The sequence below is a fragment of the Marmota marmota genome, unplaced genomic scaffold (assembly GCF_001458135.2).
Source record: "Marmota marmota marmota unplaced genomic scaffold, marMar, whole genome shotgun sequence".
In the NCBI taxonomy this organism is placed as follows: Eukaryota; Metazoa; Chordata; class Mammalia; order Rodentia; family Sciuridae; genus Marmota; species Marmota marmota.
This window is the reverse complement of record NW_026000240.1, coordinates 3654853-3678059: the sequence shown is the minus strand read 5'-3', so window position 1 is coordinate 3678059 and position 23207 is coordinate 3654853. Positions and strand designations below refer to the sequence as shown.

General features: G+C 44.5%; 1 protein-coding gene across 3 annotated transcripts in view; it reads right to left on the bottom strand.

Moving 5' to 3' along the window:
- Window positions 1-21669, bottom strand: part of Itgb5 (integrin subunit beta 5) — a 99208-nt gene extending 77539 nt beyond the window's left edge. For all 3 annotated transcript variants that reach the window (XM_048794397.1, XM_015486719.2, XM_048794398.1), the window contains exons 1-3: window positions 21563-21669; window positions 12408-12612; window positions 4236-4485 (exon numbers count right to left, since the gene is read on the bottom strand). In XM_048794397.1, the coding sequence (XP_048650354.1) occupies window positions 4236-4485; window positions 12408-12444 (287 nt within the window). In that variant the 5' untranslated portion in view covers window positions 12445-12612; window positions 21563-21669. The remainder of the gene's footprint in view (window positions 1-4235; window positions 4486-12407; window positions 12613-21562) is intronic.
- Window positions 21670-23207: the final 1538 nt, after the last annotated feature.

The window sequence follows — 23207 nt, the reverse complement described above, 5'->3', positions numbered from 1 at the left end:
CGATCCTAGTTATTCTTGGCCATATCTTGTGTTTTAAATGTTGGTAACTACCAATTGGTATAGAATAGAAGACACAGAGACAAACCCACATATCAAGGTCACCTGATCCTTGATGAAGGTGCCAAAAACATAAATAGAGAAAAGATAAACTCTTGAACAAATGGTGTCAGGAAAACTGGTTATATCATAGGTAGAAGGATGAAACTAGACCCTTATCTCTCACCCTGCACAAAAATCAACTCACAATGAATTAAAGACCTAGGAATCAGAAGAGAAACTATGCAACTCCTAGAAGAAAACTTAGGGTCAACACTCCAGCATACAGGCACAGGCAACGATTTTCTTAATGGGACCACTAAACCTCAGGAAGTAATGCCAAGAGTTAATAAATGGGATGGAGTCAAATTAAAAAGCTTTTGCACAGCAAAGGAAACGATTAGGAATGTGAAGAGAGAACATACAGAATGGCAGAAAAATCTTTGCTAGCTACTCTTCTGACAGAGGATTAATATTCAGAATATATAAAGAACTCAAAAAAACTTACCTCCCCAAAAAATCAAATAACCCAATTAATAAGTGGGCAAGTGAATTAAATAGACATTTCTCAAAAGAAGAACTACAAATGGGCAACAAATATATGAAAAAATGTTCAACATCATTAACAATTAGGGAAAGGTAAATCAAAACGACACTGAGATTTCATCTTACACCAGTTAGAATGGCAGCTATCAAGAATACAAATAATAATAAATGCTGGAAAGGATGTGGAGAAAAAAGGAACACTTTTACAATGTGAGACTGTAAATTAGTATGACTATGGAAAACAGTATGAGGTTCCTCAGAAGACTTGGCATAGGACCACCATATGACCCAGCTATACCACTCCTCAGAAGTTATCTTAAAGAATTAAAATCATCATACAATAGAGATATATGCAATGTTCTTGTTTATAGAAGCACAATTCACAATTGACAAACTATGGAACCAGCCGCCTAAGTGTCCATCAACAGATGAATAGATAAAGAAAATGTGGTATATATACATGATGGGAGTTTTATTTAGCCATAAAGAAAAATGAATCATGTCATTTGCAGGAAAATGGATAGAACTAGAGACCATTATGTTAAGTGAAACTCAGAAGGTCAAAGGTCATATGTTTTCTCTCATTGGGAAACTAGAGAGGAAAATGGGAAAGAAGGGGGGAAGTTCAGAGATCTCATGAAAATCAAAGTGAGATCAATAGAGGAAAGGGACCCAGAAGTGGGTGACAGGGAAGGAGAGAAGTGTTGGGGAGTGATATTGGCCAAATTACACTGTTATATTGTGTGCATATACAAATATGTAACCAAAAAATATCTCATCATATGTACAATTATGATGCACCCATTAAAAAAAAAAATGTAGAAGCGCGGGGGGGGTGGGGGGGGAACAGTAAAGGCTAGCTGAAAAAGAAAAAAAAAATTCTGGTAATTTATTTGCAGTGCCGTTAAAACTGAAAGGCAAACAAAAGTCACATACAGACTGGATCAGGCACAGGGACAGCCAGATTACCTGCCCTGGTTTGTGCTATTCTCCCCAAGCAGTGGCAAGGATATTTGAAGAAGCAGGATGCTGCACAGCCTGGATCTGGGGAGGGAAATCTCAGCACAATGACCCCCCTCCTACTACTCAGCTCAGAGGACAGAGATTTCTGTCACAGAGAACTGATGCTTCCTTCGAAACTCCCATTTTTCACTGGATTTCCTGTCTTACAAGCAGCTTTTCAGTATGCCTTGTACTCATGGCCGGTCAAGAATCTCACTGTCTGCGTCTGGTTCTGCCTTGGAGGGCTTAGAGAGCGAGCTCTGAATAAGCAATGCGGAAAGCCTGGAGTATTCAAACGATGAGTGCCCATGGCCAGTCCTTGATCCTCTGCCAGCTTCTAATCCAGCATCTCAGTTAGTGAGACACACCCTGTCTGGAGATGGGGCATAGGCAGGGCAGGGAAGGAAAGGAGCAGATGGGATCACGGGTCCAAATGATTTGAAAAAAAGTTTTGGGTATGATGCTGCTTGCTGCTCCTGGTAAGCAGGAAATCTCCAACAGGACATTTGGCACGGGGACTGGTTGATAAGGGCCTTGGAGATGGCACCTAAGAATGCCAGTGGCCACCTATGGCCTAGAGGAAGCAAAACCGACAAATGATGACACCTAGCGCTCTTCGTGAAGGAACTTAAGAGTCTATTTGTCCTCAAAACTTTTTATTATCTCATTGTTTTTCCACCATTATGTCACTTCTCAACCCCTGGAGAAGATCTGAAGAGGCTTCTAGGAGAGTAAACAACAGGACCAGGAAGTATTCGTGGAGCACAGGCCACCAGCACATTGTCACCTCACCCAACCACCCAACCCAACTCAGACCTGGGAGCTGTTGAGCTGCCAAAGATGAGCTGGAGGGAAAGGCAGCCCAGGGGCTTAAAAACCGCTCTCTTCCCCTGGGTGGCTGTGGGAGACCAAGAATTGAAAGTGACATCACAAGATGGAAGGAGGCTAGATCCCTGAGTCACGGCTTGAAGGAGAGCTGCCAAGGAAAGCAGCTCAGTACTCATTAGAATTTGTTCAAGTAAGAAAAAGCTGGATTGTAGGGAGACATGGAGATCTGGGGGTTGCTTGTTACTGCAGCTCAGGTAGCCCCTAGGGGCAGCTGTTGGGTGACTTTGAAAGTCTCTGGGTTGTAGGGTGACATGCATGGGGAAAACAGGCTTTATGTTAATGAGAATGCAGAGTCTGAAAGTAGTCTGTCTGGATTCACACCCCAGGTCAGCCCCTTACTACCTGTGCACTCTTAAGTTATTTGTTTTCTCTAAGCCTCACTTTCCCCATCTTTATAATCTGGCTTACATCTACCTTAGAAGCCCGAAAAGGCTGTTTTGATAGGAATGAAAGAATCTATCTGAAGTGTTTAGTATGGTGCCTGACACTAAGTAAGAACTTAGCTGTTCCTTAGCTAGTGACTACTTTGGGACCTTATAATCCAAAACATCACTGAAGTTGAAAATGTAGAGATGAAGCAAGAAAAAGGTGTTATTTACCACTTGTATGAAGTCACATTGCATAATGTTGTATTTAAAGGGGTACTTGAAAGACTAGAAAAGAAAGAAACCAACCTAACAGAGGTTTTGTCAGGGGCACTGAAGATTGCGATCCCCCAACACACACCTACACATGAAAACCCCATGCAGAGACCAACCTTGAGGCCCATTTTCTCTTATTCCTGGGCATGCAGCTGAACGAGCATCCCATCCTTACTAGAATTCAGTTGCGTCTAATAGAATGTGGGAACAGGAATGGGAAGGGCACTTCAGACCAGGCTCATCTAATCCTGCTATGCCTGATCCTCCAGGTAGGATGACCTGCAATCCATACACAGAAGATGGAAGGACACAGGGTCCCTGAGTCACTGATCAGGAGACCCCATTGGACTTAGATAAGCAAGAAACAAACTCTTAGAAAGTTTGAGCTATTGTACACTTTTGAATTTTATTTTCAGCATTAACATTCAGAAATTTCTGTTCTCTAATAATTCATCAAATATTCTTTAATTCAGGTATTGAGTTACATTAAAAAAAAGTTCATACCTTTAAAACACAAGGTTTTTTTTTTTTAATATTTATTTATTTTTTTAGTTTTCAGTGGACACAACATCTCTGTTTGTATGTGGTGCTGAGGATCGAACCCGGGCCACACGCATGCCAGGCGAGCGTGCTACCGCTTGAGCCACATCCCCAGCCCAAAACACAAGGTTTTTATTCAGCTTTGTCAAGATAAGTTAGAGTTACTTACATAAATAATAGGGACAATTCTGAATTCATTTATTCAAATATCTTTATTTTATTTATTTTTTTATGTGGTGCTGAGGATTGAAACCAGTGCCTCACACATTCTAGGTGAATGCTCTACCACTGAGCCACAACCCCAGCCCTCAACCTGGGTCCTTGACTCCATAAGAATATTTTCTATATTCTGTTAATGTAAGAAAATGGTGCTGAGTGAGGCAGGCAAGAAAATTAATGAGCTATGAACCTTGTAACAGTTCACTTCTTCATATGTAGGGCAAGGACAGAACTTGGTCATCACTAATTGGATTAAATGCCTAAGCCTGGTCAGTGCTCCTAAACATCCTTCCTTGGGGTAAGTTTTCCACTACTCCATCCCTACCCCTCCCCATACCTGACAGTAGAGCAGCGGCCACTTACCCAATGCATGGATTGGTCTGGTATCTGGGTGCCGTGTAGGAGAAAGGAGAGATGTCCTTGTCAACAAAAGACCCAAAGCCCAACCGGAAGTTGCTGGTGAGTTTTCTCATCTCCTCAGCGAGCTTGGTGCCCAGGCTTCGGATGTTGTCCAAATCATCCTTCATGGACAGGGAGAGGTCCATCAGGTAGTACAAGTCCACAGGATAGTCCTCCACCTGGCGAACCTGCAGCTGGAAGGTGGTCTGGTCACCTGTGCCAACAGAGAGGCCACACACCTTAGAGGCCACCCAACTTGCTGGGGGATTTCAAAGCTGCTCCACCTCTTGCTTTTTTTTAGTGATGGTGTACCTCCCAGAAGAAAGATTTTTTTCTTAGAAGTAGAGTGCTTGCAGGGAATATGGTGCCTCAAGTGAAGACCCTGATTCTCCTCCCCAAACGCCTGAACCAGCAGCGTCTCTAATGAAGCTCTTCAACAGCCAGATTCCCTGGGGGTATTCTATTTTCTCAGCCAAAGACCCTTAGATAACTGGCAGACAGTGAGCCAGACGATTCCATGGACACAAACGGGGTGGAGAGTAGCCCACCAACCACGATCCCCTCCAGAGAAGGAGCCAGCCCAGATGGGAAGGAGGTGTCAGAAAACAGGGAAGGAATTAACAAGAGGAGTGGACACAAGTGAGAACCAGGTGGGGAAGATAGAGACACACAAGTCACGGAGGGCGGGCAACAAAGATAGCTACTTAAAATACCCCAAAGGGCAAAAGTATCTAGGCCTGGGGCTGGGGATGTGGCTCAAGCAGTAGCGCGCTCGCCTGGCATGCGTGCGGCCTGGGTTCTATCCTCAGCACCACATACAAACAAAGATGTTGTGTCCGCCAAAAAAAGCTAAAAAATAAATATTAAAAAAAAAAAAAATTCTCTCTCTCTCTGTCTTCTCTCTCTTTAAAAAAAAAAAAAAAGTATCTAGGCCTGTGCCACGTCACCAGTCTCTATTTCCCCAGCCATTCACCAGACAAGAGTGTTCAGTTCTTCCACATATTTGACATTTGGGGACAACACACACCCAACTCATTGTCTGAAATCACATGTATGAATACAGGAAGATGGATTCCAAATTTTAGCTTCGTTAAAAAGAAAAGAAGAAGAAACACAAAGAGAAGAAAATAAAAGAATAACTACCAAAAACAACAGAAAGAAAAAAAAAGACACCACTAGATTTGTTGACCAGTTATAAGAAAGAGAAAATGATTTTTGGCTCTACAATAAGAGAGCTCACAGAAAAGGGGAATTAATTCACAGAAAGAGATTAAGGAGAAGAGCCAATGTCTAAGTGTGTCCTTTGCTACCTCACTGTCCAAGATTTAGAGACAGGCCCAAGTCAGGGTTATTATCAGAAGACCAAAGATAATGATCCTTATAGCATTTCATAATCTCCGAAAGCATATCACTTAGAACCAACTTCAAGATTCAATTCTTACCAGGTAACTCAACCTGCCTGGGGCTTATTAGCCTTTCAGGAATACTAAGGCATGCTCTGTTTATCCCAGAGCCGAACTGTCCATGCACGATTCAAATTCGGATATATTCTTCACATGCACCAGCCAAGGTGGCCTTGCTTGTGCCCACAGAGTCTACATAGATTAACTGCAGCCACATCCAAAGAAGCCAATCTTTCATCTCTAGCTGATAGCCAACAAGCCAAAGCCTCCCTGCACCTGCAGGACAGAAACCCCATCCAATATGCTCCCTCTCCTCCCACCGCATACAAGGCATATTTCGTGAGCTAAACCAGGAAGAATCCAGTGATCAAAAGATTTCAGTTCAAGTTTCATTTCTGTCCCTCGACTAGAGGTACAATCTGAACCTTGATTTCCTTAAATATGAAATAGAAATAACAACCACAAAGCTCACGGCACTGACTGAGGCTGTGAGGCAGTGGTGTGGGAGAGAAAAGTCCTACAGCAACAAAGCCTTCCATAAATGATTATTATAATTACTATTTGCAGCCAAAATGGCAGCTCCAAGCCTGCTTCCTGATATGTTTTTTCCATGCACTGTTATAGCTACCTCAGGACTGATGTAGTCTGCATTGCCTGTTGGTATGAGTCTATTTTTAAAAAAGCATCCGTCTGACTCAAACAGAAGAAATGTTTGAGATTTCTTCCAGAATGAATTCCGGACTGCTGCGGTATGTCTCTGGCTCCCATCAGGCAGACAGAGCAGGTCCCTGCATGGGGGCTCTTGGATGTCACCCCACAGAGGAAATGAAGAGGGAGGAACTGGGGGAAGGGACACCCCCATTAGCCTTTGCCAGGGCAGATGAACCCCAAGTGGACAGAGCCTGCAATCAGATCCCCTCCATCCAATTGCATCTCCTCTTGGCAGGCTCTCCCACATTTTCATTCACCTGTCTACCTTCTCCCCAACTTTTCTTCTTCTTTTTTTAAATCTAGAATCTACTTCTATCTTTTTGCAGATTATGAATAATTAAGACAGGTGATTTAAGACCAGTAAATGGGGAATTATCTTAGATTCAAGGAGGCACACATAGACATCACCCTAGGAGTGTCACTAGGCTTGGAAACAACAAAGCTGGGTTCATTCCAAACCTGGTCATCAAGGATCTGGGGACCTCAGTTCCTTCTAACGTGCCGCTCCACTTCCGCTTAGTGAAGTGGGGAGGATATGAACTATCCTGGGGATTCAAAGGGACAATGTATATAAATACCACACAAATGCTTCTACACAAGGAAATCTTTGACCTCAATTCCCCAAAAGGTCAATTACTGAAGCAATTTCCTATGGGAATGAAAAAGAGAGGGAAAATTCTGCCAGAAACTTAAGTTTGAATGGCTACAGCCATGGGCCTATAAGTTTAACTCCAAATTTTCCAGACATAAAGGCAAAGACAGAAACAAGATGTGATATTTATAGGTCCCAAACTCTAAGAAGATTGTCTATTAGTGAGAAATTTGTTGGCATTAAATTCTAAGATAAATTGATCACTAAGAAAACACACACAAGCACACATCCCTTCTCAAAGGGGGGCTATAAATATTAAAAAGGATCATTTCTCCTGGTTTTCTAAAAAGAAAGAGATGTAAGAAAGACGGAATGCCATTCATATTTGGAATGAAGTTTTATTGCCACCTCTACTATGCTTGATCTTAAATACCACAAATACCTGAATAGGCTTTGGTAACGATGGAATGTTCTGCCAAGAGATTTTGGAGGGATGGACATTACTGCTCATACTCTTGACTTGGGTGTCAAGCTTCTATCGCACCAAAGTCCCAGCAGGAGAGGCCTTCAGCCAAAGGCGAGTCTGTCACCAATGGTGAAGGGCACTCTCTGCTGGGAGGTCTGGGGCACATTTCCCACCCAGAACCACACAGGCTTAGACACAGTCTGCCCTTCCGCCTCTCCTCCCGTCATGGTGCTCCCCAGCACTGCTTGAGGTTAAAGTGGCTCCCTCCACATACCCAGCAGGGGGAGAAGTGCTTCTCACCTTCCCTGGCAGTACCCGACACTGGTGACACCACCCCAAGGCCACATGCCCAGATCTGTCATCCCTTACTGTCCCTCTCCTCATAGAATCCCTTCAGGCTTAGACCCCTTCTCTTTCAAGTTGCTCCACGTACTCCTTTCCTGGGGACCAGTGACAGTATCAGAGAAACAAATAAAGAAAACTCCAAAGACAAGCTGTCTACCAGCACCTGTGAGGATGAAGGTGCTCTCCCAAGTGGCCCCTCACGGCCTTCTGGGTTTTCCTGTTCCCAAAGCACCCAGCTCCAGCTGTATCTGCACAGAATTCCTTTCACGTCTCCATTCCTAAGTACAGGCTCTCCTGCTGTGATCAAGTATCAGCTAGCGATCCACCCCAAACACGTTTTTTAACACTTTCTTCTTTCAGCTCTTTCTTCAATAGAAAGTGAGAAATTTGTTTTCCTTAGGAATATGTCTCCATTGACAAACATTTCTAGAGAGTGAATTATGAATTCCAGCAAGAACTTTTAAGATTCATTGTTCTTCATGTGTGAAGACAAAAATGGTATCTCAGCAAAGATACTTGCCATCCCCAAATAAATGTGAGTGGCTTTAGATTGCCTAGAATTACCCTTCTATGCTAGAAACTGAAAGGAAGAAGGGAAATATAAAATCACCTACATGGAAACAGGGTTACAGATACAGAATTAGGGCCCTAGTGCACACCTTATGCCTACAGCTCTTCTGTTCATTATGCAAAAGGTAAATAATTGTATCCAGACCTAGATCCAAAGAATCATCTCCCTGGTCTAGAACAAGGCTGCTGGGCTGCACAGGATCCCACTTGCCACCTCAAAATCCTGACTCCCAATAGATGGAATCTTGGAACAAGTCATGGTGGCCTCCACAGCGCCCGCCTCCAAGCAGAAGCTCTGTAGTTCCAATTTCCTTAGAATAGCCCCTTGTCCATCCACCATCAAAAGTCCTTCACCCTTTTAAGTATGCACAATGCTAGTCCAGGGGCAATATCTAGGCCAGTAACTGGCACCTCCAAAATGGAACTCAAGGGCTGGGGTGTAGTTCAGGGGTAGAGCACTTGCCTGGCACTTGTGGGGCATGGGGTTTGATCCCTACCAACACAAAACAGAACAGAACCTGGAAGGAGAGGGGAGAAAACCCCACCAAAAAAAAAAAGAAAAACCCACCACATTTCACTCAACAAATACTTATTATGAGGGGCAGAGCAGAGAGCAGGGGAAAAGACAGGACAACATTTTCAAAAGTATAGAGAAAAACCAATCCCTACCTACCTGAAGAATCCCTCAGAATCGGGGGAATGTTCCTGAGGTCAGTATGCACTTGGAAAACAGAAAATTTTGCTAACTGCAACATATCATTCCCATATTCCCTAATAAATGGGGTTTACTTCTACTCCTTTTTATAAATATTAAGGTTATATCTTAAAAAATAAGAGACACTCTTGGTTTCCAGTATTTCTATATTTAGAAACACATTCACAATGGTTCTCGAATTTTAGGGATTCATCTTTTTGTCGGATCTCTCCTTGGTCTTCATCTGTACAGACTGAAACATCCTCTTGGTTTGGTGTGTCTTCCTGGGGCAGCCAGCCCCTCTGACACCTCAAACCCTCAGCCCTGGGCCCTCCAGGGATAACCTTCCACAAGACTGACCTTCACACAGCACCTGCATTTTGTATAAACACAGGATCATGTTTTCCTTTTCATTTCCAACACTGGAAACAATACCAGAATGCTTAGCAAGAGAAGTGACTATACCCAGTAAGACTGATTTCTTTTTTCTTTAGTTGAGCATACATTAGCAAATGGCATAAACCTGTCATGGCTCAAATAGCTTCTCTGACTCCTCCATGGGGCTGTTTTCAAAACAGCTGGTCAGTTGAGCCAGTCTCTCTACTTTCAGTTGCACTTTAATTTTAATTTTTAAAATGGGAATCATTAAAACTGTAGCATCTTTGGCTTTGTGAGACATCCAACTCTTTCCTTAACTAAATCTACCCTAAGAAATAAGGATTTGCTGCCACTGAGGGTATTTCTTGGAGAGAACCCCACAGGTTCTGAGAGCTATTCTAGATGCCAAGTTTCAAAAGCACAAGTTAGAAGCCTCCCAGGATGTGGATGCTGAAACTACAAATCCTTTAGGAAATATGACTTTTGCTCCTTATCTTCAAAGATTATTGAATGAAAATAGCACAAGATTACAAATACATTCTGACTATAGGTATGCAGAAATATGAACACATGTAAATGAAGACAGAAGGTATAGTAAAAGTACAAAATAAGAATGTGTTAAAATGGATGATTTTTCTAGAATTTCTTTTAAATTACTGTTACACCATTATTCTGATGAAAAGAAAGATACAGCATTCACGTTCGTGGATATCCATTCCTATACTACACCATGTTCTAATATCCCAATAGTCCACAGCAAGCCCTACAGCCCCTGCTCAGTTAGAACCCTCCACCCTGAGCCTGTGTGCATGTGAGTTCTTTTCCTCAGGGTACAGCACTCCACATTGGGGCTCAGCTGACTCTGCTCTCACCCACTCAGTGGTGGGAGAGGACTCCTTCCTCTGCTCTTTCATCCTAGTATCCCACCACACAAACAGCTGAGTGCCACTTACAGCGAGAAGATTTTCAAAACTCCCAACTTCAGTTAATCCTACCCCTGATCTCTGGGCAGGCAATCCAGGAGTTTGGGCATCTCCGTTCAAATCTACATCTAGAACCTTTGGTCATTATCCTTTGAAAATAATATTTTAACTTTTTAAGGTCCTTTAAGACAAAAAAGTCTCATGTAAGCCTCTGAACATGCCAGTCGGGATCTAGATAAAGACCCTGAAATGCTGAGGGGAGGAATAACCTGCTGTTATGGTTTGGATGTGAGGTGTCCCCCAAAAGCTCACGTGTGAGACAATGCAAGAAGGTTCAGAGGAGAAACGATTAGGTTGTGAGAGTTAACCCAATCAGTGAATTAATCCCCTGAGAGGGACTAACTGAGTGGTAACTGAAGGTGTGGAGTATGGCCTGTATGAAGTGTGAATGGGAGCCTGACTTTGGGGTGTATATTTGCATGTGGCGAGTGGAGACCTCTCTGCTTTCTGATCACCATGTGAGCCACTTCCCTCTGCCACACTCTTCTGCCATGTTGATCAGCCTCACCTGGAGCCCCAGAAAATGGAGCCAGCTGTCTATGGACTGAGTCCTCTAAAACCATAAGCCCTTATATAAACCTTTCCTCCTCTACAGATGTTCGGAGGGATGGACATTCCTGCTCATACTCCTGGCTTGGGTGTCAAGCTTCTAGCTCACCAAAGTCCCAGCAGGAGAGGCCTTCAGCCAAAGGTGAGTCTGTCACCAATGGTGAAGTGTACTGTCTTTCAGTCACAGCAGTGAAAAAGCTGACTAAAACACCTGCCCAGGGCCTGTGAGCTAGGGATAGAGCCAGAGCTGGAGCCCAGAACAGCCAAGCAGATCCACAATCATCCCACTGTTCCAAGCTGCCCTGAAGCCTAAACCTTCACCTAGAAATAGTTATTGCCAGTGGTTTTCTAGACCACAGGATAGATGAAATGTCCAAAAGCAAGGGAATTTGGAAAAATTCTGCCCCTGTCCAACAACGTGACACTTTCCAAGTGAACATTTATCCTTTCACACCACAAGGGTTCTAAAATGCAGAACGTGAGATGAGGGCAGAGGAGAAGTAGAAACAACCATGGGCTTGTAGTCACAAAGGCCTGGCACTGAATCAGATTGGCCATTTCCTGAGAGACCTCAGCAGCTTATTTCCTCATGGGTACAATGGTGGGTCAAGTATTTAGCACACGGTGGCTATGCAAAAACTGTTAGTTTCCTTCTATGACCATCGACTGTAGGGCTCGCAGGGGATCTGGGGTCATAGAACAAAATATCGCTAAAAATTTGTCCTTTTAGAATGCCACTGACTCAAATGGAATTTGCTGACAGGGGAAAGTAGCACTTTTTTTCCTAGAGGTAGCACTTTCCCTAAGCAACCTGCCTGAACTAGGGAGTAAATCCACCAGCCCCAGAAAAAACAACAGCACTATTCACAAGAGCCTGAAGGTGGAAACAGGCCCAATGTCCATTCACAGATGAACAGATAAACAAAATGTGGACTACCCATACAATGGAACGTCATTCAGTCTTCAAGAGGAAGGAAATTCTGCCACATGCCATGACATGGATGAACCCTGAAAACACACTGGGTAACAGCAAAGGACAAACACGTGGTTCCACCTATAGGAGGGACCTAACACAGTTGAATCCACAGAGACAGAAAGGAGATACAGGTTAGCCCTCGGGAATGAGGAGCTACTGTCTGATGGGTACAGAATTTCTGTCAGGGATGATGAAAAAGTTCTGGAAATAAATAGTGGTGATGTCCCCATATGGTGAACTGAACTATACACTTAAAAATGGTTAAGATGGTAGATCTTATGTTATATATTCTACCACATTTTTTTTTTAAATAGGAAAGATATCCCATTCATCCAAAAGGGCCTTGTTCTCTGCTTCCTGGGGTCTGAGCCTCACCTCCCTCTTCCTCATTTCCCCACGTCAACATGTCCCACGTCTCCTGTGGGCTTTCCTCAGCCCTGGCATCCAGCCCATCCTGAGGGCAACTCACCAGGCCGGAGGCTCACGGCAATCTCCTGGGGCGCCATCTGAATGACATCAGAGCCCACAGCACTGGAGCCCTCGCTGCTGAGAGGCAGGTTCCGCAGGACACGGGCGCTGCTGGCCGGGCTCTCGATCTCACCTCCACAGCCATTTCGGATGAGATTTGCCCTCAAGTCACACCGGGAGGTGACTGACCGTGGGCTGCCAAAGTCCTAGGTGGGGAAATAGAGGCAAATATAGGAGGCGGTCAGGGCAAATCTCCAGAACATCTTGGGGCCTGCTGGCCTTCAGCTCTCTACATTCCATTTTCATTGTCTGAAAATGGAGACAATAGTAATCTTGTGTGTGTGTGTGTGTGTCTATGTCTGTGTGTGTGTGTCTGTGTGTACACCAGGAATGGAACCCAGGAGCACTTAACCACTGAGCCACATCCCAGCCCCTTTTATTTTTTATTTTGAGACAGGGTCTTGCCAAGTTGTTTAGGGCCTTACTCTAACTGAGGTGTTGGATATGAAAGCATTTTGTCAACTCCAAATGCATAATAAAAATGGTTTCATTGTTATTTTAATGATTAAAATGTTCCTGTCGACCTGATTAGCAAGGAAAAGAAACTGAACCGGTCACAGGGTATATAGATAAAATTCTTTTTAAAAGATACACAGAGTGAGGGATTGATTCCAGGACCCATTCACAGATACCAAAATCTATGGATGCTCAAGTTCCTTATGTAAAATGGCGTAGTGTTTGCATATAATCTATGTATGTTCTACCATTACTTTCTAAAGTCACCCCTAGATGATTTATGACACCTAATATAATGTAAATGCTACATAAATAGTTGTTATACTGTAATACTGTACTGTTTAAGGGATAGTGACAAGAAGATAATTCCGGATGTGTTTAGTACAGATGCAACCTTTAAAAAAAATAGCATTTTCCACTTACAAAAAAAATTAAAAAAAAAAAAGATACACAGATGATGGAGAAGTCCTTGCTCAGGTATTCACAAGTGAACTTTTGCTGGGCCCACACCTGTAATCCTAGTTACCCAGGATGCTGAGACAGGAGGATGCCAAATTCAAGGCCAGCCTGGCCAAATTAGCAAGACTTTGTCTCAAAATAAAAAATAAAAAAGGGCTAAGGCTGTAGCTAAGTGGTAGGGCACTTGTTTAGCGTGCAGGAGGCCCTGGTTTCAACCCCCAAGGTCTCAATAGAAAAAGAAAAGTGAATATTTGAGCTTCTCACACCTCAACTTTGTGGGCACTGGATATTACACAGCCATTCTCCAGAACAACAGGGCAGCATGTGGGGAATGAAGACCCAGCAGTCTAATCCTAGAAGTTTATCATAAGAAAATAATGGGAATAAGGGGGAAGGTCTATAAGAAGACGTATATTGCAGTATCATTTATAATACCATGAACTTATAAACTTGGAAACTTAAATTGCCTAAACCTAAGAAAAATATGGCCCTTCAATAGTCATGACAATAATTGTGAAGATCCAGCAGAAATTTCAAAATGTTGACAATAAGCGGGGGGAAAAACAGAAAACAGAATTGAATCTGCAGTAGAATTTGAAAGAAAAATGTTAAATGAGATGTTACTGCAGAGGGACCAACATATTTTTGTTTTTATCTTTATCATTGTTGGTATAACAAAGATCTTTTATGTCCTTAAGTTAGATTTGGGAGAAAGCGGTACCTCGGAATGAATTGGGGCAACAGAAGTCTGAGGCATTAATTTTAAAATGAAATAATACACTTTGTTATAAAATCTGGCACCTGTAAGTGTGGATCATTTTCAGGGAAAGGGTTTTTTAATGACAAAGCAAGCCTAGGTTCCTCTCCGAACAAGGCCTGTCACTGATGGATGTAAAAACTACATCTGGTCCTCCAGCTGGCGGGAGGCCAGCTCTATGTCCCACAACCTGGGATCGGCTGGAGGACCTAGGACACTGATCCCTTTCCCTCCCTCTGTAACACTTTGTCACAAAGCCTCAGATGAGTCAGTGTCCCTAGATGGCTGTGTGAGAAGCCAGACTGCTGGCAGAAGCACAGAAATCAGAGGGTCACACCCTTCACCAAGATCTGGCTCCCCAGGACTAATCAATGCCCTCATTTGCAAAATTCAAGAACAAAAAGTCAATAAGATTGTGCAGTATTTTAAATAAGTAGAACCAGATGTATTGTCCTGGGCCTGCATGGTGGCTTTTGTTTCTTTGTTTTCTGGATTCTTAAAATAATTGAATGATTTTTTCATATGGGTATTGATCCCCTGAGGATCTGGCCTGTCAACAACCTCAGGGAATATACTCATACAATGTGGCTCCACATTTTATGGAACAAAGGTGGGGGTGTGGAATTATTATTCTGGGCCTGTATTTCAAACCTAGGGTTTCCAAACTGGGGGTTCCAGGTAGTCAAGCTTGGCTCTAAAGCAGCAGTTCTAATGAAGCAATGAGGAAAACACAGGGATAGAGGGAAGAGAGTGAACTTTTTAAAGACCCACAAGGATGGGTCTGCTGTTCTGAGCTGTCTGAAGCAGAGATCTAATTAGGTGCCCAGAGTTTGAAGGGCTCAGGGCTCACCTACCCAGAGCTTACTCAGAGAATTTCTGAACTCCCTGCTGGCTCCTCCAGCTCTAAAAAGCTGCAGTGCTTGGCCCCATTCTGATTACCAAGGTGCACCTGTGTTGATCAGTCTTGGACCCTACCACCAGCTCAGCCATGAAAGCAACTTTGTCTCCCCCCAAATGATGGGAACCCAACACCTCCTGTTGATCTGGACCAGCTTACACTCTGGAATAGACTTAGTCTATTGGTCTTGAGCCAGATAGGTCACAGAGCCAACCTGCTTCACCAACAGCCTCAGCCATTCACTTGGGTTGGTCATCCTGACCATCCCTGACTGCCTGGGTACTTGAACCAGTGACAAACCTCATCTGAGCTTCCCAGACATCCTGCCCAATCAGATTGTGGATAGACACTTCCAGTCCATGACAAAGGAGTTGAACAGGGCTATCTTCCGGCCAGGGAAAATGTACTTGCCCAGATCATTAAGAAACTAAAGTCTAGATGGCACCTGTCAGACTGAACAACTCTGAGGCACCCAGATTGTGCCAATTGCAACCTTAGTAGGGCTTCTTTATTCTCTAGGTTGTTAGCAACAAAGCCCTCTTCAGTTCCAGCACCCCTGGATTCCCTGTTCCCTGCACAAACAGCAACCATCATGAACTCCTGCGCTGTCACCTGCATTGCCATTGTAAGAGCCATCACTGATTACATTAAAAGCTGCAACTTGCAGGGTGACTTTGGGAGTGCCAATCAAGTCAGCAATGTGACAGTACAAGGGAGTATCATGCATCTCCATCATCAATGTGTCAACCTCCTCCCCTTTCACAATGTCAGTGGCTTGCTGCTTGGGGCAGGCCCAGGGGTTTTATTGATGTGCTTAACTGTCTCTGAGACATCTTTACCTATACACCAGCTCTTGTCATCTTCCCCGAGCTCTAGGGTCTAAAAGCCATCAACTGAGGAAGTACTGGTCATAGTAAGTCTGAAGAAATGTGGAGACAAAGGCAGTCACCTGAAGAGTAGGATTCCAAAGAGTGTGACATCTTTCTGGCTTGGTCTGAAAATAGCCATGACTAATTTCTAGCCATAGGTTCTTGTTGCCCAAGAAAGGGACAGAGTGCCACAGATCCCAGCAAGGAGTGTTAACCCCATAACAAAGAACTTCTCCTTTCTCCCGGATGTCCTTTCTAGATATTTTAATTCCAGACAGATGAATATTTAAAGAGAGGAAACCAAAACCACAGAGACCAAGGGAAGATCTTTCTGACGGGGTGTGACCTTTTAGGTGCACAAACAATATGAATCAAGAAAATATCTCAGGGCCCCTAATTGTGAGTGCTAAGCTCAGTGAATGCAGCTGCCTCAAATTATAAACCTCTGGGGAAAAAAAAAAGTCATGATTAAGAATAATCCTCCTCACATGACACCCAAATGTTTAATGTCCTAAGCACTTCTGATCCCAGAGACCCGACACCCAGACCTCTGCAGGGAATTGGACACAGCACATTCCAAGGGGAGGGGCTCTTTAATGCATCACCTGGTACCACTTCTACTTGTGAGGAACCAGAGGTTCACATGCCTAGATTCACCAGATAAGTTTGGGTTCATGTGGCCCTGGCTTCCTGGGCCCGAGTTTGGTGCTTTGCCGCATCTGCTTCCAACTCAGCCAAGGCCACGTGAAATTCTGCAGCAGGAAACTGACCAGGTCCTCGGATTCCTGCCTCTAAATTTAGTATTTATTTGCTGCCCCAACTGCAGAGATCTTCCTGCCACCTATCACACTGGAAGAATAAACATCCCCTTGATACAGAGAAACAGATACAGAGGGGCAGATACAGAAACAGATACTCCTAGGAAAGGGGAAGGGGAACTTCTCTCAACATGGAAAAGGAGACAAGTGAAGAGATGAGAAACTGCAGGCCCTGGAAGAAAACAAACCTAGTCTCATGCTGGGCTTCTAACCGGTCACCAACACTGGTGTTTGAACTTGCCGTAAGTCTCCATTCCGGGCTCTACTCCTCCATGGCCTGGAATGTGGAGAACATAATGCCATCCCTATTTGTTGTAACATGGTAACTCCTGACTCCCTGGACATTCTGTTCATGGAAATCTCTTTCCCTGCAGTCAAGGCCAGAGCTCAGGAGCATTAAGGCATCTGGCACCAAGGCCAGTAAATTCAAGTTCTCCTGTCTGTGCCAGGCCAGTGACTGTGCTATTTGAATACCACCCTGCCCACTGCTGCCAAAGCTAAAAAACTCTAGCAAGATGTGGGTCTTTGGGAGAGAACAAATTTCCATGTGATCCTGAAACAAGTGAAGAGATGAGAAACTGCAGGCCGTGGAAGAAAACAAACCTAGGCAGGAAAGGGAGAATGCTGGGCCCAATCCTTGGGATGAGGAGGGAAGAAACAAACCGACAGACAGGCAGAGGGCCTAGGTGGAGAAGTGGGCACAGGCATGGAACCCGCTGCAGTGGCCTTCCTCCCTGGATGGGCCGTCTGACCAGCCAAGGCTGCAGCCCTGCTTGGCAGAGCCCTCATGGATTTGAGGGAAGAGTAACTGATGACAAACCGAAATTTGTGTTGTGTGCCAGCAACACACTGCTATGCATGCTGCCTGCCTAGGGGACAGAGATCCCTTTGCCAGCTTTCAATCGGCTCATTGAATTCACTGAACAAATACTTATAAGACACCTATAATGGGCCAAGATTATCCATTCATTTTGTCTGAGCACAAAAAGATGTTCTCTTAAAGAATCTATATTTTATTGTGAGCTGGAACGAACGCTGACTCCATTTCTTCCTTAGCTCAAACGTAAATCCACTCAAAGTGTCTCTTGTCCATTTCCTGCCAACATCACTGCCCCAGAAGACCCAGCTTGCTGACTCGCCTCTGATCTCTCTCCCTCCTCACTTGCGCCTCCAATTCCATGGAGCCCTTCATTCTTTCTTCTCCATCTCTGCCTTCAAGGGCAAGGACACCTGCCCAGCCCAGGCCCCACCAGTCTCCTCCATACCTGACCTGCTTCCACCCACCCAAACACCCCTGGCCTCACCGCTTTTCCCACAGGTGGTGGCCATACCTTCTGGATTTTATGGCAGCCTGGTGCCATCCAGGGTCAAGTCAGTTCAGAGTCTCATTTTCACCCTCACAACCTCTGCACATACCCAGCCCTGAGTGTGAGCTTTCCTGCCTTTGCCCCCTGCCTCTGGTCCTCCCTGGGAACACTCACCCCTCAGCCTGACCTTGGGAGGGCTACCCTGGCCTGCCACCTGTGGCCCAGGCTGCTCGTCCCCTGAACTCGTTCTCCTGCAGGTCTCCTGCGGGCACTGTGGTGAGGTGTAGTGAGGGGGCTGAGTCGTGATGAAAAGGTGAGTGGGAAGAAGGTGGGCTGTCCTGGGCCTCGCCAGGAAGCACCCACACGCTCTCCTCCATGCATGCTCCTTGGCATAGTGGCTGGGTTGTGGAACCTGCCATCTGGGGGGAGAAGCAAATTTTTCACTAAAAAAAGCAACAGATCAGGCTGAGGCTGGGGCTCAGTGGTAGAGCACTTGCCTAGCATGTGTGAGACACTGGGTTCGAGTCTCAGCACCATATATAAATAAGTAAAGGTCCATTGACAAGTAAAAAAATAATAATTAAATAAAATACAAGTTTATCTAAAAAAAAAAAAAGCAGTGGATCAAATAGGGAATAAATTGCTGGAATTTGTCGTGTGTTCTATGCTGAGCAGGACAAACAGCAGCGTTAAGTGTTAAAGCTGGCCAAAAAAATGTGGGGCCAAGATGGGCTAGAATAAGGCTAGGGGAGGATGAGGGGCAGGGGCAGTGTGGACAGGTGAAGACAGGCAGCAGTCCACCTGGTCTCAGGGCCTAGAGACCCCGGTCATGAAGGCGGAAGGTAAGCGTGAAGCCCCAGCAAACCACAGTTAGGAAACAAAGGCAAGAGGGCCAGGGTGAGCAGGACCACGCAGGGGAATGCAGCAGAGAGAACCAGCAGCAAGTGCTGTGTAGGGGGCGGTAAGGAAGGACACAGGCTGACTCCAACACAGCACCTGTGGGAGAGTACGGTTCAGAGGAGGTGGAATTAGGGTACGATGGGTGTGAAGTGCAGAGGCAAGGAGTCCCCTGGGCGAATCTCAAGTAAAAATGAGGAGGCCATTATGGGATCTGCAGCGGGCAGAAACCCACAGGGAATGTGCTATGGATTCATGAAGAGAGGAGGGAGGTGGCATCATAAGAATGCACTGGCCAGGAGATCTGGCCCTCCCTGGCTGTCCACTAGGTACCAGCCCTCAATGTCCTCTCGCATCCTGTGCGCTTGGCAGAGACCTTATTCCTCAGACAATGTCCCAGGATGTGGTTAAGAAGGCACTGGCTGTACTTATTCCTTCTCGCTAAGGAACAGGATGATAGAAACCATCCCAAACGCTCTGAATAGATCCAGCTCCCTGAAACACACTCATGCCCTGGCGAAAGTTCACCCCAGTGAAGATGGGAAGCCGCATTCCAGGGAAGGTCACAGGAAGGTCTTCAGCCAAGAATGAGGCCCCTCATAAGCAGAGGAGGAGCTGGTGGGCTAGATAGGGAACCCCTGTGTGGGCTGGACCAACAGTGTGCTCCTCAGGAGAACCTCATTCACTGTCAACATCAGGAGGTCAGACTTGTGGAAGTACTAGCACAAGAAAGGAAGAAACTTAAGTAAACAATGGACTCTGGGTGCTCACATCTCACCGGGAAATAAGCATGGGTGACAGCAGCAGTTTGCTGGATAACTTATTCAGGAGATGCAGGGAACTGAACAGTCCCACCCAAAAGCCCTCCCATGCACTGACCTCACCACATACTCCGTGTAATGCTGGAGGCTAGGAAACATCATCTTCATTTTATACATCAAAGTATTAAGAGGAAATCAGGAGCTGGGCAGTAGCTCAATGATAGAGTGCTTGCCTTCACGTGTGAGGCATTGGGTTTGAGCCTCAGGACCATATAAAAAATAAATTGATAAAGATATTGTGTGTTCATCTACAATTTTAAAAAAAATTTAAAAAGAGAGAAAAATCATGGCAAAGCTGAGATTTAAACTTTGCTTTCTAACTCCATGTTTGTTTAACAGTTTTTTTTTAAAATCAAATATGAATTTCTTTCCAGATTCTTGGCTGAATACTGGGTATGTCGGGGTGAATAAAACCATCTAATTTTGCAAAAAGATGATGATTTAGTTGGGAACACGTATAAAAACAAATTAACCCAGTAAGAAGTTATAAGTGCTATATAAGGAATACAGAATGTGGGGAGACAGAGTGTCACAGCCTGTAAGAAATAAACAGCCATCCAGTGAAATCCTTCAACTAATATTTATTGAGCAACTTCTGCATGCTGGGCACTATGCTGAGTGCTGAAGATAAAGCAATGATTTTGCTTCTTCTCTTTTGAGATAAAACTCTTGCCGTAACGTTCCAGTAAAGCTGGGGGTTTCATTCTCATGTAAAAGGAATGGATGGATGGATGTAATAGACAGATGGACAGGTGTATATGAAGGGAAGTCATGAGAGTTTTCCGAGTAGATGGGTTTGAACTGGAAAGAGTTGGTGAAGAGAAGGTGGAAAGCTGGTAGGCTGTGAAGGGAGAAGGAGCAGATGAGAGTCATAAGGGGTTCATCAGCAGGGCTCTGAGGGTCTTCAAGTAGCTCCCTCTGGTGAAAAGCAGGAGTGAGGTTGGGCAAGGGATGACAGCAGGCAGAAAGGCAGAGGCCTTGGGACTTGGATCCGTCCTGTAGGTCAGAGGGAACCAAAAAGGGTTTAAAGAAAGTTTGTTACAAAGACACTGTAAGTGCAAATATGACCCAGGGTTTATACATGGAGGAGATTCCTCTCTCAAAGTAACTTGTTTAGTATTCTTGCTCCCCAGTAGAAAAGGTTGTAGAGAGTCTAGAGGGTAAGAGGCAGAACCTTCTAGAGGAAAGGGCCTGGGCCCAGAAGTACAAGTAGGAAAATTCAAACCCCAGCTTTGATATACCTGTGTGGCCTTCAACAAATCAATTTACTCAGACTTTCAATAAAATGGGTGTGTTTGCATCCACATGACAGAGCTATTGTGGGGGTTAGAGACACTATAGATATGATAAGTGGCATCTAGCAGGGGTCCACACATGACAGGTTTGGCAGTTCTTAGTCAAAGGTCAGAAAGCTGTAAGGAAGTCCCATTTGCTTCCCACGCAAAAGGGAAGAAAAGCCTTGTTTCCCCAAAATAAGATTAACATTCAACACCATCAAGAGGCCCAATTTAAAACTTATCATTTCGTGAACTCTGATTTGTCATCATTCTGGATGGAAGCAGAAGAGGCAGCTTGTAGGATCTGCACATGCTCGTGAGTGTGTGTGTGTGTGTGTGTGTGGTGCTGGGGATGGAACCCAGGGCCTATGCAAGCGAGGCAAGCACCCTACCAACTGAGCTACATCCCCAGCCCTTTACGAGCTTTTTATGAACACTGGATCTGTGTGCTGTGCTGTAGTGTTGTCCCCTTCCTGTCCCCTCCCCCATAACACTCCTTCCCCCCTCTCCCCTGTCCCCCACCAGCCCCCCACATACCTCTTTGGAGCACCAGGCACATTTTGGGTGGATTAGCAGACATTCTTCACACGAGGTGGCACTTCCACTGGTGCAAATGTTGAGCCCTTCAAAGCAAGATAAAGATGCACCAATTAGTTCCTGACTTTGAATCTGAGTGATGAGACCTTTGAATGGCTTGGGGTGTGTGTGGGCAGGGGGGAGGGTTGCTTCCTTCTTTAACAGCAAGTCTGAGGCTGAAGGGTGCTCCAATGCAGATTGCAAGTTAAGGCTTATTTACTGAGGCCAAACATGGAGTTTTTGAAGCATCTACCCAGCATGCACATTTGTGTTAGCAACCCCCTTCTCTTCTGCTGGGCCCCCTTGGATCCCATCTCTTTTCTCCATCACTCAGCAAACCCTCCCTCACTGAGGGAGAAGAGGACCCCTTTACACTTAGTCTGTCCAATAAAGGCAAAATAGTACAAGCAAGAAAAAAGAATGGATTTGCTTTATTCAGACATAAAAAAGAAAATCCTAAATTACATACTATCTAGTCAAAATTTACAGTATATTTTCAGGGCACAGGGCTGCATGCCTGTAATCCCAGCTGTTCTGGAGGCTGAGGCAGGAGGATTGGGAGTTTAAAACCATTCTCAGCAATTTAGTGAGGTCCTAAGCAATTTAGCAAGACCCTGTCTTAAAATAGAAACATGGTCGGGGATGTGGCTCAGTGGTTAAGTGCCCCTGGGTTCCAATCCCTAATTTAAGTATAGAGGCGAAAGATCTATACACTGAAAACTACAATAACTGATCAAAAAGCAAAAAACAAACAAACGAAAACAAAAACAAAAACAAAACCTATGGTACACTAAAAGAAGCTGGCAAGCCTCTTAAAATGAAAAGCAAGTTAAGATAAAGGAAATTCGTTGACTCAAAGTATCTATTAACAGGTCAAAGAGGAAAAATCATACAATTGCCTGGTAGGTAATGAAAAAGCTTTTGATAAAAAAATCAGAAAATAAGATTATAAGGAAACTTTTTATCACTGGTAAAGGTTACTTAATTCAAACCTAGGCAGGTCTTCTTCATCCCACCCCACTAACTGGGAAGGGGTCTCCAGAACCAGGCTCAACTATGAGGACAAGAGTAAGTCCACGGCCCTTTTTCCTGCTGACCCCCCCTCCTACTCACCCACCACCAGCAACACAACTCTCCTGGGTGAGATTCACCATCTTGGTCTTTTCCTTCCTTTCTGAATCATTATTTCTGCACATTACTTTTGACCAAGAGCAAAGCTTGCTGGTCATTCATTCATAATCTCTGAATGAGATTAATTCTATTTGGTCTTCTTGGCACTATTTGGTCTCTCTTGGTCATTGCTTTTGTAAAAAGAAAAGGAGAGAAGCACACTGGATGGATGGAAAGGAAAGAAACCCAGGGCCACGACCCTAGGAAGAGGGTTCAGATGGTAAAGGGGGTAAAGTTAAAAATTAGGGAAAGTAGAGAAGAAAATATAGGAAGGTAGAAGATGGTTACCTAGTTCCACTAGATACCATGAAAATGTTTTGTAAGATAATCAGTATCATTTCTAAACACTAACAATGACCTGGAAAAGAAATCAAGAAAGCAATTTCATTTATGATAGCATCAAAACCACAACAAACAAAATACTTAGAAATAAATT